This window comes from Cyprinus carpio, chromosome B3 (genome assembly GCF_018340385.1).
Source record: "Cyprinus carpio isolate SPL01 chromosome B3, ASM1834038v1, whole genome shotgun sequence".
NCBI classification, from domain to species: Eukaryota; Metazoa; Chordata; class Actinopteri; order Cypriniformes; family Cyprinidae; genus Cyprinus; species Cyprinus carpio.
Genome location: NC_056599.1, coordinates 44,180,062 through 44,200,839, shown reverse-complemented (window position 1 = coordinate 44,200,839; position 20,778 = coordinate 44,180,062). Strand labels below are relative to the sequence as shown.

Sequence of the window (20,778 nt, the reverse complement as noted above, 5' to 3'; positions counted from 1 at the left end):
ATGTGCTGTGCAGTTCATTTAGTGCATCGTTCCTGTTGCTGCGGTTGTTGTTGTTCGGGGAATGTAAAACTGAAAACCAGCAGTTATGGCAGTATATTCCCTCGGCAGATAGAATGGCAGGCACTTAATAATCATAAACTCCACCAGGGGTGAGCAGTGTTTGCAGATCACAACAGCATCACGGCACCACGCATCATTGATATAAACACAAAGCCCGCCACCGCGGGTTTTCCCTCCCGCGACGAGAGCTCTGTCTGCTCGATAGCACGTCAGCTGGTCGAGCTGAATAGCGCAGTCCGGAATGCTGTTGCTAAGCCATGTTTCCATAAACACAAAGGACTGTAAGAGACTGTTGTGTTTTTGAGTTGAACATAGTAATTGGATGTAGTCCAGTTTATTGTCCAAAGAGCGTACATTAGCCAGTACGATGGTGGGGATAGATGGCTTGTGTGGGTTAGCTGTTAGCCTAGCCCGGATACCTCCGCGCTTACCCCTCTTCTGCTTCCTCTCATGCCGCTTGTGGCACCTCTTCTTTGGGCGAGATGCAGTAGTGGGGGTCGGTGATGATGTAGGCCTCCGGAGCAGACTGAGGGCCCGCAGCCTGTCCTCTGTGCACGGAGTTTAACACTAAAATGCAGTTCTGCCGACATCCAGCAGAAACTCACGACTGTATGCGTACTTAAAGACAGGTCGACGCGGATGACGTCATACAAAAACACTGCGACTCACAAGACAAAAAACACGAAAACACCGTTCTGTCGGGACAGAGAGAAGCTGCTGCGTGTGGACGCACCGCCATCTACACTACACTAAAATGTTTCATTGAGGAATTAATCATTCACGTAGTTTCATTTGTAAATGAAAACACAACACGCTCATTTATCATCACACATGGGCATAAATAAAATCATAAAGTCAAAACTTTAATGGCATAATTGTCAGGCATTTGTTTGCATAATATATGGTAGGCTAGCAGATGCTAGCATAATTACACAAAACGTTAACTAGGTAAAGTGATACACAAATTGAAAGGGGAAATAAGCATATATGACAATAAATATAAAAATATAGCCATAATTAATTAATGTAGTAATACTAATAATAATAATAATAATAATATAAAAATATTAAATTAAATGTTTAATGTTAATAAAAATATTTTATCCTTTTTTGATAATTCCGTGTTGCTATGGTCAGGCAGGTTTGTTTATGCATTAAACACATGGCCACAAGAAAAATATGTCGTGCCCTCAACATAAGAAGTCATGGCCACGAGAAATGGATGTTGTTCCCTCAGCATAGCATCTCGAGGCTACGACATAAAGATGACGCTACCTCGACAAACAATCTAATGGCCACAACATATCACGTTTCGCTCGAGTTAATATGACGTTCCCAAGAATTAATATCTCATGGTCACAACATATTATCACATTCCCATGAGTTGTAATATGATCCCACATATTATGTCATGGCCACAACAAAACTACATGAACTGACCATGTCACCTCCCGAGCAACATAGACCTCAGTGTTCTTTAATATGCTTTTTTTATTCTCAAAATTGGGCAGCTGATTTACTGTTCTTTCTGATTTAATGTTCTACACAAGAGAAAAATTCACCAATATTTTGAATTGCCTGAGGGTGAAAAATTTTGGGGTAAATCATCCCTTTAACACAGAACAGTAATTTATTTTTAATGCCATCATGACTTAATGTACAAGTTTCATTCATGTATTAAACTTCATTATACACTTAAAAATAAGCTTTTCAAATCTCACTAATGGTTAAAGTATGGAATTGTTTATGGAAAATATGCAGTATGCAATGAAGTTAAATAATTAAGCAAGGAACTTGAGATGAAAAGTGTAGAGGAAAAACATGCAGTTGAGAAAAGGAACTGAATAAACTGCATAGGCCAGTGTGTGTAAGTGATGTCTGATTGCCAAATGTTGCTGTGTGTTTTTAGGTTATCTGGCTGTATGGTGACAGAGAAAGGCTGTGGTTATGTGTCTTCAGCTCTGGGTTCAAACCCCTCACACCTGAGAGAGCTGGATCTGAGCTACAACAACCCAGGAGAATCAGGAGTCAAGCTGCTCTCCGAAAAACTGGAGGATCCAAAATACAGACTAGACAAACTCAAGTATGTTGAGCAGGAAGAGTCACACTGCTGTCTGTATGTATACACAGGTTTAACTTACATTGTGAGGTCCAAATGTCCCCACTAGGATAAGAAACCCTTAAAACCAGCTACGGTGTGGAAACTAGCCAGCAGTCTCCCCAAGGAAAACTGAACTAATAAACAAACTAAATAATGGTTTAATTAATATGTAGAAATGCAAAAAGTCTATGGAAAACACAATATACCAAAATAAATGTGTGTGCATGTATACGTTTCTGATTGTTTCAAGATTTGACACTATATGTGTTTTGTAGTGTGGATCATGGAGGGGAGTTCAGGATTAAAGCAGGACTACACAAATGTATGTCAACACACACACACACACACACACACATTTAGTGATGTGTGACACATATATTTAGTGATGTGTGTTATAAATGTTGTCTCTTTTTTTTCTCAGTTTTTCCAGTCACAGCCAACAAAAACCTCATTCTGTCTGAAGATAACAGAAAGGTGACATATGTGGAAGAGTATCAGGCATATCCTGATCATCCCGAGAGATTTGAAAGGCATCCTCAAGTTCTGAGTAGAGAGAGTCTGTCTGGACGCTGTTACTGGGAGGCTGAATGGAGTGGACAGGCTGAGATGTCAGTGGCATATAAAGGAATCAGCAGGAAAGGAAAGAGTAGAGACTGTTTGCTTGGATTCAATAATAACTCCTGGTGTCTGTCCTGCATTAATGACACATTCTGTGTCTGGTACAATTATTATGCCACTGACACAGATGTCCCTTTAAGCTCTTTAAATAGAGTAGCAGTGTATGTGGATGTGTCAGCCGGCATTCTGTCCTTCTACAGCGTGTCTGACACTCACAAACTCACACACATACATACATTCAACAACACATTCACTGAACCTCTCTATGCTGGATTTGGGCTTTTAACTTACGCATTTAACTCCACAGTGTCTTTGTGTCAGTCTGAAAACCCTGTGGGCAACAACATAGATGTGACATGCACACGTGAATGAAACAAATACTCTCACTTTATATACCTTTAACATACACATGCAGATATACTAATTTAAATTAAATTATTTTTTATCTTTGCACAATATCTGATTAAAAATTTAGATAATTCGTTTCTTGAACAAGGAATCGGTATGATTTTACTTTCAGATTTGCGTTGAATAACGGCCTGATCTTCGTGTCTTTTACAGGTTTATTTGTCTCAAATCTTAAATCTAAAAACAAAAACAAAAAAACAAAGTAGTTTATGGCACAGCCCTGTTAGTGCTGATAGTGATCAGGGTCGATTGGTCAATGTGGGGCTGATGGGTCAATTTGAGTATCTCAGGTACATATTCACAATGTTTAAATATGAGAATCTTGAAGTACTACTAAATTATTATTTTAATGCATTTTTTGTTCTTATTCAGAAAAATGCTTGTTCTGGAGTACTTAATTCTGGGGTTGGTTTTAAATATTGTAATCGGTGTGGAACATACGGTTAGAATGCAGTTAAGATGCAGATTTTTCTTAAACTCATTCTTTCACTTGGGCTGTGTATATTGTAGTTAAAACAATTGTGTTTATTCCAGTATCTGTGGTTTTGTTAGTGTATGTGTGTACTTGTAATTTTTGTCACCCACCCCTTTTTCCTTTAACCTTTTCGCTCATACAGTTTTTTTTTTAGAATTTTTAGAATGACATTTCAGTTTCCATGGTGACACATGGAGCTGAAAGGGGCACTTGCTGAATGTGGCCAGGAGAATATATTTTAATTTTATTTTTGATAATTTGAAGTCTTTAAATATGCAAACCATAATAAACATTTTTTTTTTCAGACTAGCTAATCTTGTTAGTTTTTTGGTTCAAGATTTTTGAAATTGTTTGAAGTTAGTTTTGAACCAGTTTATTCTTAACCAAACTTGGTTTAGTTCAGTTTACTCAGTTTCAGAAAGACAACATGGATTTCAGAATGAAGCTGCGGATCGCCCTGTAGCCAGAGGGTGCTTTTCAAACAGAAGGTTGCATCCTACTGAGGCTGCATCCTTCCTAGTTCAGTTCTTCAGAGGCTTGTAGGCTAGAGTCCTCCTTGGCATTAAATGATAGAATGATATGCTCTAGTTAAGTGCATGTGGCTACATCACATATGTTCCCGCCCTCACCATCATGGCATGAAAATACTAATAAAACTTAGTTTTGGAAAATACTCTGTATTACAAATTTTTATATTATTTGATTTTCTATTAATGCTATACAATGAATCACAGCCGTCTACAGTTTCCCAGTGGCATACATTATTGGACGTTTAGCATTTAGTGAGTAATTTACACCAAAACAAAAGATAACATCTATGCTTTCATGTACAAAAACATTATTTTTGTCTTTATTTTATAATAAATTCAGACAAGCTCAGTATGCTCAGTATTGTTTTTCATCATATTATTTTTATGAAATGGAATGGGTACAAAGGATTGTGGGTGAATGAGGCGAAGGATACATAATAATAATAATAACATTTATTTACATAGCTCCTTTCAAACATAAAATGCGAGTCAAAATGCTTTACATAATAAAGAATAAAAGGTTAAATAAACATTACACCCAATAAAATAAATACATCAAGCTTACAATATGTATACAATGTATGTAAAACAATACAACACATTCAATAAAGCAGACATTTTCAGTGTAAACTACCTTCAGATATTAGGGAAGCTAGCACACTCAGTATTTTTAAAAGGAACTTATTTTTAACTTGGCCTTCAGGTAATGTATTCCATAATTTAGGAACATAATTTACGAAGGCTGCTTTACCAATTTTTTTCTTATAAAACTAGGAACCTCAAGTAAACCTGTATTGGAAGATCTTAAAGTTCTTGATGGAGTATAATTAACAAGAGAACTGGCAATATAATTTGGTCCCTGGCCATTACGGGCTTTGTACGCAATAAGGAGGACTTTATAATCTATTTAAAATTTTATAGGAAGTCAGTGCAATGTAGGTTGGGGGGGGGGCACTGCCCCCTAGATGAGAGCAAATAATGGATTTGTCTGAGCAATGAATAAAATATAAAAATGAAAGAATTAACATTTTCTAATTTCATTTGTGTTATCTTATTTTAGTGGTTAGAATAAGTACGTTTTGGGCTAAATTAATTATTTAAGCCCCATACCTTCACCAGTCGCGAATGGTTTTCAACTTGAGAGGAAATAAATTCATTATTTTCCTGCTTTAGCAAGTTAACAAATAATCATTGTTTTGTTTATAAACCCGCTAATAAAAACGTGGTGGACTGAGTCATTTCTGGCTGAATTGGACAGACGATTTGAAGCAATGGCCTTCAGTGTGGCATGTGATGCAGTATTCAGTATAAGCATGTATGCAAGCCTTAAGATGGTCCCTCGGCTTGAAGTGGATCTTGTGAAATGTGTGATCATATCGCCGATTACTCTTGAAAAAATTAAAGATAAAGTAGGCTACGAAAGAAAAATATCCAAACTTTTTCAGACTACTGCAGTTTGCACTCACGCTGCCCACTGGTTCAGCTACATCAGAAAGTTTCTCAGTTATGAGGAGAATCTGGCTCGGATCTTCTGTTTCCGATCTTCGATCTTCAGTTTCTACATATAGAAGCAACGGCAAATAGATGCAAAAAAAATTGTGCTAAATGCACTTTCAAGAGATCGGGTTAGCCTACAACAATTAATTTGTTGGGTTATTTTACAAATGGGAATACACTGAATTTGTGGCAATTTTTTACATTTAAGCTATCTGTAAAATGTCTTTATTTTATTTATTTATTTATTTTATTTATAATTTGTAAAGCTGTTTGTAAAGCATTAGCTGCATGAATAAAAAAAGGCTAATAAATAATTCACATATTAGACAAAATTGCAATGCAGCAAATCCTTTAAATTTTAAGGTATTAGCAGAGCAACAAAAAAATCAGAAAATATAAGCAGATATACAATTATAGGACAAAGTTTTACATATATGCCATTATAATTTGTTTTATTTTTTAATTGTACAGAAATATAAAATAAAATGCAACTCATAATCGGCCCTGTTTTAGGCTTTTCCTTATTTTTATATTTAAGACATCAAGACAAAAATGACTCGCCATCTACTCATTGGCTGTGCCTTTAGAGAGAAATGCACAGATTACATAATGAAAGAGTTTCTATTTTCGATTTGACTTATTTAGTTTTAAAATAGTAATTTAAAGCTTTCTATATGTATTTTTTTTATTGTGTCTGTGAGGCAGTTCGCTGAGTTTAGGTTCATCATTGCGAAGTGCTCCTGTTCAAGCCCGAGATGTCATTTGTTTTCTTTATTTTATAAAAGCACAACGTTTTGTTGATATTGTGAGTGCACACAAATAAAATTAGACCCTTCATAGTTTAGAATGATGTATTACTCTTACCTTTATGAGCAAAAATGACTGCGTATTTTAAGTTGTTTCCACTGTTAGAAAAAAATGCAAATAATTGCACTGGTGCATCCATGTCCTGCAGAGTGCGCTTTAGCTTCCACTCTCCACACAAATGATTGGATATGCATCAAACAGCACACATTAATATAGGTTAAACATTTAAACAAACATTGTGATATGCTTGAACTGTTTTATATATTTTATATATAGATTTTATTTTAGCCAATTTATGATGATTTGAGAAGACTAAATTGATTAAACATATTTGATCAATTCAATATGCCGCTGGGTCCTTACAAAAAATTAAAAAAAAATTAACGAACAAAAAATGCACCAAACGTTTTTCTAAATTACCTTTATAAAAAGAATAATAATAATAATAAAAAAAAAAATTATCACTTTTCCATTACATACAAAACTGAACTATTTTAATAGTTGACACAGTAGTATAATCTTTTTTTGGAAAAAGGGGAAAAAAAGACTGGATAGGGCGTATAATTGAGGCCCGTGCAGGGCTCTAATCCACTTCATCCAATGCTGTTTTCTCTGTTTTCATCTGTGAGCATGCTCTTGATATATGTAGCCTATTTTACCATTTTGTTGAGTTTAAAATGTGTGACACATTCGTTCTGCTCTCACTGATCATTTGGTCCACCAAAAATTAAAAAAATTTTTTTTTTTAAAATCTCTGTGTGTACCCTCGGAAGAAATCCTGCGGCGGCTTTTCTGTGTTGTTTTTCTGTTTTGTTTTTATGTGGAATATATGTTATATAAATATATGAAATGTAGAACATATAAAGAAGTGTTCGTGAAGTGAAACTCCGCCTATGGTTATATGCTCTCTCTTTTTTAGTTCTAGTCAATAGCCGAGCAGCTGAGTTTTGGATAAGCTGAAGTCTATTAATTGATTTTTGTGGAAGACCAGTAAAAAGTGCATTACAATAGTCAAGTCTACTCGAAATAAAGGCATAAATTAATTTTTCTGCATCTTTCTGTTTTAAAAGAGGTTGAATTTTTAGCAATGTTCTTTAAATGGAAAAACTATGATTTTGTTACCTTATTAATGTGAGAATTAAAACTTAAATCAGAGTCTAAAATTACATCAAGACTTGTAACCTCTGAGCCAACCCAAGGAGTCAAGTTGACCAAATTTATTATACACCATTTCTCTTTTTGTCTTAGGACCTACCAACAGAATATTAGTTTTATCCTCTTTTAACTTTTAAAAAAATAGTACTCATCCAGTTATTCATATGGCAGTGGATAATGTAATACATCCCATGCATTCTTCAAATTCAGCTGAATGAAGGATGTGAAACGAATGCCGACCAGGTGCGACAGCCAGCAACAATGCATGTGATTGGTGGATGAAGCAGTGGAGAGTGAGGGTATGGGGTGTGATAATGGTAGTTTTTGCTATTTGCTAAGCAAACTGGCAGGAGAACTACCATGTATGTACTCGCCAGCCATCTGGCCAAAATCCAATAGTATCCAGGTGTCAGACATAAGATTTGACACGTCACGTATCGGAGCTGTTCTCAAACTGCATGGCGGCATGGCAGCGGGCGTAGCTGAGAAAGGATATTTTTTTACTTTGTGTTTGGATAACGTACGTGTGGATAAACGTCTGAATAATGTACGTGTGGATAAACGTCTGGAAATTATTAGGCCTACTATTGATACTATTGGCTGTACTTCTGTTCTGCCAAAAGGTTTTAAGTTGGGATGATCACTAAAAAAACAAGAGTAGGCATTCCGAATATATATCTCCCCATAAGACTCATGATCATTGAAGGATGTAGTAGCATAAACACAGATCTATCGATGTAATTGTACTAACATTTTATCCTTGCGTTGTTTTCTAGATGCAGTATGTATAATAACAAATGACCCAGGGTCACTTTCTGTTTATGTCTTTAAGGCTTTATGTCACTACTATATCATAAGTCCTGTGTTTTACAACTTGGGCTTTTTAATTTTATGGTAAAAATGATCTGCTTCCAGGCCAGAAATGACCCAAGGTATGAAGGTCCAGAAATGTTGATGATGATGTTGCTAAAACTGTCCGGTCCTGCAGATTTGCTTTATTCAACACTAAGAAGATCAGGCCCTTTCATTTCAGAACTCCTTGTTCAAGCTCTTGTTCTGTCAAGGGACCTATGCAATGCGCCTCTTGGCAGGAGCCGTTTCTAGCAAACCATTTACTGCAAAGACTTTAATGAGCCGAAAAGAATACAAGTCACATGTTTATCAATTTTTCACGGAAAAGGAAAGGGCTACCAATAGCTGCTCGCATTAAAATTCAAGGCATTGATGTTTGCATACAAAACCACCACTGGCTCTGCACCCCTTTACCTAAATTCATTACTTCAGACTTATGTGTTTTCTTTTTATTTATTATATTATTTAAAAGCCGTGATACGTGGTACGTGCACTGGTTAAGCTAATAACTTGTATAGCACTTATATAACATTGCTCTTTTTGTGTTTTTGATCATTTGTAAGTTGCTGGAAAAGTTGTCTGCTAAATGACTAAATGGATGTAATGTTTATTCCCACCGAAACGGTATCTCCTCTTAAAGTGTTGTGGGTGCACTGTTTCAACTAATCTCCCGGATGGGAATCCCGAAAGAGATTCTCACCAACCAATATCGACACTATTCCGCCTTTATGAAATTGGGCATTATAAATGATTTTAAGCGTCGTTCAACCACAAAGACGGAATGGTTTAGAAGTTTTAATCGCACGTAAAAAACCATGATTGAAAGTTTGTGCGGGGGAGGACGCCAAAATGGGATAAGTGGCTAGAACCCCTCTTGTTCGCCGTACGGGAAGTTCCCCAAGCCTCCACGGGGTTTTGCCCCTTTCGAGCTCACGTTTATGGACGGCAGCCTCGGGGGGTACTAGACGTTCATTAGAAAGGATGGGAGGACGGACCTTCAACTAGTAAAAATGAAATTCAGTATGTCCTGGACATGAGAGCAAAACTCCACACGTTGGGGCGGCTTTCAATGGAGAATTGACAGGACCAGGAAGGCAGACAGAGTCGGCTGTAAAAACAGGTGGGCTAAACTTTGTCAGTTTGCACCGGGAGTAAAGTCTTGTACTTTCTAGTTCAAGATTACTCGCCAAAGTGGAAAGGGCCTTCGAGGTCACACGGCGGATGGGGATCTCAATTATGAGGGGTGATACAGATAGGGCCGGGGCACATCAAATTTATCACCTCAACCTACTTAAAAAATGGTCAGAAGTGGAATCAGTGATGCTGGCGATGTTAGTGAGTGGAGAGGAGGATCTCGGACCAGAGGCGAACTTAAAAACTCAATCCCTCGCCCTGGCCCATGGTGGAGACCACCTCTCACCCTCCCAGCTCACTGATGTAAAAAAGGTGCAAACAGAATTTGCTGATGTGTTTTCACCCCCTACCTGGTCGGACGGACCTCATCCAGCACCACGTTGAGACCAGCCGGGTGTGGTGTGGTGTGTTGTAAGTTTGCAGTATGGGTTTTCGGTTTACGGAGAGAAAGTGGTAAAGTGGTTCAGGCTGAATCATGCTAAACATGGGGGGTAATAGAAGGTCAACAGTGACTGGGCGAGGCTCCAATAGTTAGTACCTAAAACTGACGGCTCGGTTTCTGTGTGGGAACTATAAAAAGTGAATGCTGTGTCGAAATCGATGCGATGCTTATTCCATGCCCAGGGTTGAAGTTGCTTGATCCGCTAGGTGCTGACTCATTTTATTCGACACTAGACTTAACAAAAGGGTATTGGCAGATCCCCTTATCTCCTATGTCCAAAGAAAAAACAGCTTTCACAACACCGTTTGGATTACACCAATTTGTCACCCTACCTTTCGGTTTGTTCGGGGCTCCAGTGACCTTCCAGCGTCTGATGGACAGGATTCTTTGACCGCACACTGCATAGCGCTGCTACCTAGATGCAATGCATCTATAGTGGGGATTAGCATTGCGGGCTGTCCTGAGGACGTGAGGGGGGCTCGACTCACGACCAACCCGAAGAAAGTGTTTCAGTGAGATATCTGGCTTCCAATTGGATCATGGACAGGCGGTGCGTCCCAAATTGGACAAGACCGCAGCCGTTGCACTTGCAAGACCCAAGACCAAAAATGTTGTTAGACAGACTGGCGCGGATATCAGAAGTACCCTAATTATTCAGACCTCGCCAGCCCGCTGACTGATCCTCAACTAAAAAGGAGCACCTAGCGTTGGGACCGGAATGGCCAGCAGGCGTCAATTGCAATTAAGGCTGTTCTGATGGCGGCCGCGCTCTTTGCCCCCTGACTTTCTGCTCCCTTTTATTCTACAGACAGGACACCATACGGACAGCAGGGCAGCGGTCCTGTCCCAGAGCTGGGAGCGGCCGTGATCACATCTGTACCTTACCTTACAAGATAATGTACAAGCTCCATTGAAAACGTGTTTGGCAGCAAGATTAACTTTTAATGAGGACCGGCTCGGGCGGTGAGTAAGAAATACAATAACACACCTCGATTGCAATTGGCGTGCAGGAGACCAATAAAAAGTGGCACTAGAAGGAAACAAACCTTAAATCCTGAGCTGCTGGCCCCACTCTTCTGTTACTTTGAGCATGATTTCTGTGGTGGTTTGATCGTACAGAACAGAGCAAATCACATCAATCAGATCGTACAGATAAGAGCAATACATCAATCAAATCTGTAAAGGGTCTACTTTTATTTGTATACAGACATAATAACAACAAAACTTTGTGAATTTATAAAATAAAGAAAACAAACAGGGTGCTGTCTGCAGCCTTGGTCTGCGGTGATCTTCATTTAGAAACACATTAAAATGAACTGTAACTCATCAAATACTCAACACAGAGACATGAGAGATATTTCTATAGAAAGCTTGACATGTCTACTTTTAAACTAAGCAAGTCTTATCAAAAAACACATATTTAGTGATAAAGTAATACATATAAAACCAACACGATCTCCAGTCTCCAGGTAAATGCCCACATCAGAGCAAACAAAGCAGCAAGTGTTTTAAATTTTACTTTACTCTGAAAGGAATAAGACAGAATTCCCCTCAGAAGAGACTCGCTGTGAAAATAAAACAGAATTCACTCAAGAAGCTTTGGATTACCTTTGGATTATTGATGCAGCGGCTTGATCAATCAGAGATCATAAACATGAGTATTTTTTTATTAACCTACTTGTTTTCACATAACTTATACACGTTACTAGTTAGACTTTTTCCAAACTATAATTCCTGACTAAATGTATAATCAAGTGAAACATTATAAAGTTTCATTCACAGCATCTAAATATCTCACGATGCTAGGATTGTTTTTTAATGTTCTATAACATAAACAGCAATACGATATGAAAAACTATGAGTTATAATGTTACTAGCCTAATGTCAGTAAGAATGATTAGACAAAACTTTACTGTGATAGGCTATTCTCTGTTCACGAATAAAGCCGTAACTATATATATTGTATAAACCTACATACAAAGCATGCTTGTGTTTATAAATGTAACTAAGCTTCTGTTCATGAATATCTTCTCTGGTGTAAATATTTTGAATGTGTTATACCTGGGATCCTCTGAGGTGTAAATGTATCAAGTTGTAACGTGTCAATGCAAGGAAGAGCCAAGGTAGGATTCAAATGCAATCAGTGGAACATTTAATAAAACAAAAGGTATTCCAAATCCAGAAACATAGACCCACACACAGAGAAAACCAGGAAACAGACACAACTTATCAAAGACTAACCCTAACCCTAACCTGGAAAGAAAGTGATGAAAGTGACGTGACATACAGCCAAGTATGGTGACCTGTACTCAGAATTCGTGCTCTGCATTTAACCTATCCAAAGTGTACACACACAGCAGTGAACACACACACACACCGTGAACACAGCAGTGGGCAGCGGCACCCGGGGAGCAGTTGGGGGTTCGGTGCCTTGCTCAAGGGCACCTCAGTCATGGTATTGCCGGCCCGAGACTCAAACCCACAAGCTTAGGGTTAGGAGTCAAACTCTCTAACCATTAGGCCACAACTTCCCCTAGTGTTAGTGTTGCTGTTCTGTTTCTACAGGGTACAGCAATGAAGAGTCCGTGAGATGATGAGAGCCATTGATCCTGTTGGGACTGTGTTGCGTGGACTTGAACTGAACATTGTGCCAAGACTTATTTAGTTCCAGCGCCTCTTTCCCTTTGGCATATTGACGCCAATCATAAACTTATCTGGTAAGACATTTAAAACAAGGTAGTTTTTTTTTTAATTAAAATGTTTTAAGCCCTATTGTCTTGTTAAAGAACATTTATAACATGTTTTATATGAAAAAAAAAATTGTCCACAACATGTATGTCACCAGTGCACTCGGTACTTTTTACCTTGTAATTAGCAGAGACATTAGGGCCTTAATGTGTGATGGTGTTTACTGTGTGCATGAACATATTTGCACTTTGAATTGTAGTGGTTATTCACCGTGTGTGTGCATCAAATTTGTAGTGGGTTTTGTTGTTCCTATTTAATCTGCCCTACTTGACTCTTTTTAGACACCCGCTCATCGACAAACCTGGCAACCCGCTTCCTGTTTTATTGTTATGCCCATATTTGGACTGTGCTTCCTCCCCCGCTAATGTGAATTAATTGGTTATTAGAACTCGTCATCATACACCTCCTTTCTGCCCATATTTGGGCGATACTTCCTGTCATTTAGGGACTTGCCTGGTGGCTGTTGATCTGCTGCCATTGTGTTTAATGCACTCTCCTGCTCTGCAAATGAAGCCCAGGTTCCCAGGCCTCTCTGTTTGAGCACTGATGTACTGCAGCTGGATTTTATTCAACGCTCACTATTGTTACCTGAAGGGCCATAACTATATTTTACTACCACACAGTGTGAATGTGTGTCCCTTTGCTATCTGTGGTGTCGGTGTTCATTGTGGTTGCTTGCTTGCTTCTAGCCTCAGCAATACCCATCCTGTGGTTCCAGTGTCTGGCACTGTCCTGAAGACTGTGTGGCTATCTTTGAACTGCACTCAATGCTCGCTATTGTTGCCTGAAGGGCCGTAACTATATTTTATCGTATTACAGTGTGTGTGACCTCTGTTATTTGTGATGCTGGTGGTCATTCTTGGTGCTTTTTTTTTCTAGCCTCTGGTTTATTCATTTTGGGGTTCTGGGCCCAGTGCTGCTGTGAAGTCTGCCTTGGTTACACCAGAATCTCCCTCAACGCTCGCTGTTTGCTGCCTAGAGTACCGTAACTTTTTCTCCTGTGGGTCTATCGTGACCCCCTGGATGTGTCCGCTCGACTTTTTTTGAGGGAGGACAGCTGGAATGAACTATCGAGAAGCCATGCAATCACTAAACCTTAACCTCTCTCTAAAGGGTTTCAGAGACTTTATTTTAGTAAATTTTTCTCTACGTATCAGTATTTTCTATTTAGTGCTTACTGGCCCATTAATAAAGTGTATTTTGTATTCAACCTTGACTGTCTGTTGGGTTTCTGTGGCTGGGACCTGAGTCAATTAATATTTAACGTTGGTCTCTAGGTGACATGTACAGTGCATTTTTAAACTTTTAATAGTCATGTGAAACAAGTCAGGTATACTGTCCTGATATGCAGCTTGGAAAACCAGTATTTAATATTTTAATTTTTTACTATGGGAAAAACTGTGTCACTGTAGTTAACTTCACGAGGGACCACACTTTGCTCTGTTAATAGTTCAATCAAAAATTGTTTCACCAGGCAAGTGCACTGCTCAATATACTCTTTCAAAGGCACAGTGTGTATGACTTCTGCTAGATGGACCACAGTTTTGTGTTATTTAGCCAGATATCACCAAAGCAATGAGGTTATGCATTAGGGCAGGGGTGCCCAACCCTGCTCCTGGCGATCGACTGTCCTGCATTGTTTAGCTTCAACCCTAATCAAACACACCTGCCTTTAATTTTTAAAGTAAGCCTGAAGACCTTAATTAGTTGCTTCAGGTGTGTTTGATTAGGGTTGGAGCTGAACTTTGCAGGACAGTCGATCGCCAGGAGCAGGGTTGGGCACCCCTGCATTAGGGTGTTTGATATACTTTTTTTTTTTTTACCACAATTAACATAATTTTTAAGTTAAGGCATTACTTTTACAGAAATAAAAACATTATTTATGCAAGCATTTTGTCAAATTTTCAGGTACAATTTTTTTTGTTCCATGTATGTTTTCCTCTTGTTTTCACAGTTGGAGAATAGTAGCTCATGGGGGCATTGATGGGTTCAGACGAGAAATCATGTTCCTAAAGGCAAACAACAATAACAACAGAGCTGAAACAGTACTGTACTGCTTCTTGGAAACTGTGTGACCATGGTCTGCATCATGGAGAATGTAGAAGTGGCAAAATACATGCTGGATCATCCAGATCAGGGACCTTGTAGGTGCAGTTAAGTCAGAAGAGTATAAGATAGAATAGAGATTGGCTGTTGCTTTAAAAAAATGTAATGGCAATATTTACTGTACTGTTTAAACTGACTAGGGAAGGCAAATATATTTATAAAGTAGTTTTTGCCTTTGCTGCTAAACTGTGATTATTGACTGTGTCTTTTGTTTTCTATCAGAGCGCAAAATCTACATAACAGGAAAAAGCAGCCATAATTAACACATCGAAAGGTTATGACAGGACTTATGGTATACACTATATTTACTATTCTTCATTCAGATATCTGGAGGATATTGGGGCCCTTGACCATAACAATGATGTTCACATCATTTGCCTACAATTTTGTGATGCTGCCAAGGCTAAACTGGCATCTCAAATTCTTTGCCGACACATGAGACAGACATCCTCTTTCTTCTGAAGGCAACAGGTCTCCCCAGCAGCTGTGGGTGGCAGGGCTACTTGTCTCATCTCAACAGTTCCTGAAGAGTTATAGACAGGTACAGACCTACATCATGTAAGGGATAATGTATAACCAGCTGACTGTCATTGCAGAATAAACCTCAACAGTGTGATCAGGTCTTGTGGTCTTGTATCCTATTGAAACCGATCATTCTGCAAACACAACCTTCTGGCTGTACATTATCTTGCTAATTACATGCCAGCTTACCTCATAAGTAAATTATTAGATAGTAAATTAAATATTTTATTAGCTCATTTCTAACTAATGCAGGCCTCTAGTGAGGAAAACACATTTACTTTATTAGTGAGACACAGAGTTCAAAGACAAAGAATGTGGAATTTAATTTCATTGTCTGTGAATATTATCTTGCAGGATATAATACATGCATGAGATTAATATACACATATACAGTTATAGTGCATATTTATATGTAATTTTCATGTAGGATGAAACTCCATCTGTAAAGGTGACTCGCAGTACCCAGATGACCCTTTGTTATTAGATTTTTGTGTGTGTGTGTGTGGTTGTAATTGGGAAATAACTGACATTGGGATGTCGCAACTAGCCAATCAGACACAAGCATTTCAGAGAGCTATGTAATAATCTTGATTACTGACCATGTTATATAATGACAAATTCCTTTTAAAATATGAATGCACCAAATTTTCCTGATGACTCCATTAAAAATAGAAGGTTTCAACCACCTGATCTAATGCAGGTAAGAATGGTTTAATATGGAAGGTATAATCCACAGCTAGCTGTGCATTAAACACTGTTAATGCATGACATGGAGGCAAAGATTAAAGACTACCAAAAACTTTTAAGCAGATTAACTTGCAAAGATTAATTGTTCACGTCAACACTAGCAATATGTGCTAAAAAGAAAAAAACAACAACAACAAAAAAAAAAACAATATAGATTTCATGCTGACTTTAACAAACATAAAAAACATCATAAGCTAAAGCTATAGATGTGGTTGTCATACTACTGTGCCGGAAGGAACACAGAACCGAGGATAATAGGAAAAGCCTTTAAATCAACACGGGGTAAATCCAACATGGAGAACAGGTGGAAGATACACGTACTTGACTTGGAGACCTGACAAAACTGAACTGAAAGACTGGGGTTTTTAAACTCAGGATAATGAGGTAACTAAGGAGACACACCTGGGATCAAATTAACAATCAAGGAGAGACAGAAACTGGGTCACAGGGGCAAAAACACAGACAAATCCATAGCTGACATTTCGCCCCCCTCCCAGAAGGTGCGTCCTCGCACCGTAGGCAACAACAGGAGGAGGCGTAGGTGGGAGCTTGGGAGGAGGCTCTGGTGGAGGACGGACCCCCGGGAGGTGGGTTGGCAGACAGAGACCACAGAGGGTCTCTGAACACGGACCAGCTAACAAATTTGCCAATAAGTCATATACTGATCATTTACTAATGGTTTATTCATCATTTGTTCATGATTAACAATTGTTTATTGAGATAATTATACAAAACAATTTTGACATAAATACTTCAATGATTTATAAGTGATAAATAATGTATCAAATAATAACTTATAAACCATCTACTAATGATCAGTTTGATTTATTTCATGATTTGAAGTTTTTTTTAAGATAACTTACAACACATTTGTAAATCGTTAGCATACCACTCATTAATCATTTATGAACATATAATAATTTTTTGTAAATGATTCATTCATCATTAACTAATAACTTATAAGTTACTTATAACTGAATTAATAAAACATTACTAAAATGTTAACTTATTACTTATTAATTATTTATGAATGTATATATTCATGTTTTGTAGAAGTGATTAGTTCATCATTAACTAATAATTTATAAATGACTTATAACAGAACATTATTATAAAGTGTTACCTAATAAGAGTGAAAGTAGAGGCAGTAGCAGTAATAATATGGGTAAAGTCATCTCAGTTTTATAATTTTGGGACGAGTCAGTGAAATGATTGCAGACTAAAATTGACGGTTGAATGTAACCCCCTACTTGCAGAGAAATATAATGTAGCAATTGAGTACCATAAATATTTTTTGACTACAAGGTGTGAGGCAGCATTAAGTCAAAATTGAGTCAAATATTCAGACAGACCATGGTATAATTTATATTTATTCCATACAGTAAACCATCTATATCCTAATGCAACATTGTTCTATTTGTGTGAAATAAATTTTTATGACTAGTACATTTTTTGAGGTAAATGTTTTTGGGTTTTCAGGTCCTCCTTGACTTTGTAGGTTCACATAATGATTCAACAGAGTTTGTCATCATCCGGAAATGACATCAGCCCTTGTCGATTATGAGCACCTGCCCCTGGGACACTTCTAGACCACAAATAACTTCTCCATTAAATATTCATGTTCAGTGGTTGCACATGGAGGATAAGCAGGTGAAAACTGGCTCATTCATATACCTTGACTCTTTCAGGCTTTTTGGCTGTTTTGAATGCATTTAAGATGCAAATTAATGGGTTCAATCAATTACTTTGTAGTGTGCGTAGCTCATAACAACAAACTATGAAAATGACTGGAACTACATTAAACACACAGTGGCATCAACTCTACGTTCTTCAGTGGCCTCACCATCAGCTGCAGTAAGTCTCCAAACCACGAGTCAGTGGATAATGGACTATATTTTAGAATAATTTACGTTGTTGAAATATTTTAAAATCTACATGTAGAAAGAAAAAAAAAACCTGACACATTTTGTATTGTATTTTTTTATTTTTAGCATTGACCTTAATTTATTATTACTGTGTAACATGCTGAACAGAGTGCATTTCACAAGCACCACCATCAAATCAAATCAGTGTCACACGAGAATAAACATCTTGGGAAGTGCAATTCGTGTTTTTCAGCGTCAGCGGTTTGACCCAGAAAAAAAAACTGGATGTCATTTTCAGAGATGCTGATGGTATTGGAGAGGGGCAGCAGATGAGGGTGGTCCCCACAAGAGAATTTTTAACTTTATTGATGAAGGACATCCAGTCCTGTGAGATTTTGATGGTACTGACTGGCAGAAGACTCTTTCCTGCAATTCCAAAGGTGATTTAGGTCTATTTTTACAAATGTGTAATATACAAGCTTATCACATGAGAACCATCTGAATAGGGACTATGTCAGCGCGCCTGTAATTCAGCTGTGATAGGCAATCACAACAATATAAAGCCATATTGAAAGGCTACTTGTGTGATGTTACATTTTATAGAACAGTTCGACGGCTAAAATGGGTAAAACAACAACAACAACAGAGTGTCTTTATAACACTCTTTTGTGTAGAACTTCCATCTGCCACAGATTCAAATCTCAAGTTGACAGTTTAAAAGTTTTGTGGGGCAAACAGTCCCATCAATAATTTAAAACCTCACTTAGAACTATTGACCATGAAAAACGAACATTGAATTTCTTCAATGAAGCTTATTGTATTATGCAAAGCACATTATTATGAGAGATCAACTAAGCGAGTCATTCTTACATCAATCACAAAATCAGTTTGAATGTCCCCTGAAAGCTGTATCTTAAAAGCAATTTCCTATTAACAGCTAAGTGGATTTCTCATGATAATGCTAGTCAATGCACTTGACAGTGGTCTCGCTCTGCCTCTCTCTCTCTCTATATATATATATAATCTTAAAAGCAATTTCCTATTAACAGCTAAGTGGATAATTAAGAGCTGTATTTTGTTTAGTTATTTTACTTAATCAAAATACCCCAACTGCAGTTTGATTGAGATTAATTGGATATGCACAACGAAAAAACATGATTTTGAAACTCAGTTCTGAACCTTTTTTGCAATATATATACTCATCCATATATATATATATATTTATTTTTGTATATAGGTTGTCTTTTTTTAAATTTATATATTCATATTTTTTTTTTTTTTGTATATTTGTATTGTTGTATTCATACATACATACATATGTTTATGTATGTCTGCCTCATTCATGGTGGTGTCGAGCCACAATTCTTTTCTGAGAGACTATTTTTTTATGTGTGCAACCTTAAGCCTCCTGCACCAGACACTGAAGAGGTAGTCAACTACGAGTTCAGTGAGAAGATGGAAGGTGGTAAGATTTTTGCAATCCTTTTAAAAATTAATAATGCCCATATCAAAGGCATTTTGTGTTGCCATTGGTAGTGTAAATTTCTTATTTTATTTTCTGTAGGTTAAGCAGCTGTTATAAAGTAGGGCGGGGTTTGTTGCACTGTACAGATGTTCAGATCAGCTGTAACATCACCTGAATGTGCTGTTAAAAAAATCCTCCACCCGCCACACCCATGCACCTTTGAATTTCTCTGATGTAGATATCCACACTTAACCTGCCCATTGTCAATCTGTTCTCCACTTTTTCCTGTTTTTCCTTCACCCACATAAATATGTACAGGTTTTTTATTATTTGTCTTCATGTTCACCCACACCGTTAGTACACAGTAAGTACTCTTTTGATAAAATTTAACCTTGTTTATACTAGATGAAGCAAGATCTTGGATTTACTTGACAGAAGTATGCGTCATTCTTTCTCACTGAAATCTATTTTGTACAATTACTCTTTCCTTAAATGCCTTATGATTTAATCCAATCAGCACAGAATGTTGATGATTGCAAAGAAGGCCATAATGGGACAAAAAAGCTGCTGATGAGAACTGGCGATGTTTGGGGTCACTCCGGTATATACAGACCTTAGAAGACAGAGGTGATGGTGGTAGCAGCAACAAACTTGCTGGAGAGCAGTTTGAGGGCTTCCGTGGAGCATGAGTGGCTTTACTGAATACACTATGTCTTAACTTTCAAAGTTAAATGGTCATATCATACATCCTCGACGCATGTGACGGCACCAGGCGCGATCACATAGTCTTTTTGGTAGTTCAGCCCATGCATGTTTTTAATTTTTCCACCGTCCTGGCACCACGTTCTTTATATAGCAAATGCACTTGGCCTCATAACAAGGTGTGTTTAGGCACATTGGTTGGCACGTTTTCTATTATGTGGCAACTGAAATAGACTGCACTATGAGCTCGAAGCAAAAACTGCCAATCTTAAAAGGCATTGGCGCTGTTAGTACTATGAGCCTATGCAAAAAGGTGCTCAACGTGCGTACACTCTTTCTTCTTAATCACCACGCAGGGACGCACAAAACAGACACACAACAAACCAACTATGAACAGTAATTTTACAATTAGTAATTATAATTCTTCTAACTGTAATTAGGTTCCTGAAATATAAACAATGAAATGGGTGACTTTCAAAAAACTTGAGCAAAGTAGTTCAAACCTACAGCTTTGGACACTAAACTGAAAAACACTGCGCAATAT

General features: G+C 37.7%; 1 protein-coding gene across 1 annotated transcript; it reads left to right on the top strand.

Annotated features, from left to right (window-relative positions):
- Positions 1–2,523: 2,523 nt before the first annotated feature.
- On the top strand, positions 2,524–3,945 carry LOC122136858 (tripartite motif-containing protein 16-like protein). Its single transcript, XM_042721442.1, has 2 exons — positions 2,524–2,527; positions 2,583–3,945. Exons 1-2 carry the CDS (start codon positions 2,524–2,526, stop codon positions 3,149–3,151), a joined length of 573 nt encoding a protein of 190 aa, XP_042577376.1. The 3' UTR covers positions 3,152–3,945.
- Positions 3,946–20,778: the final 16,833 nt, after the last annotated feature.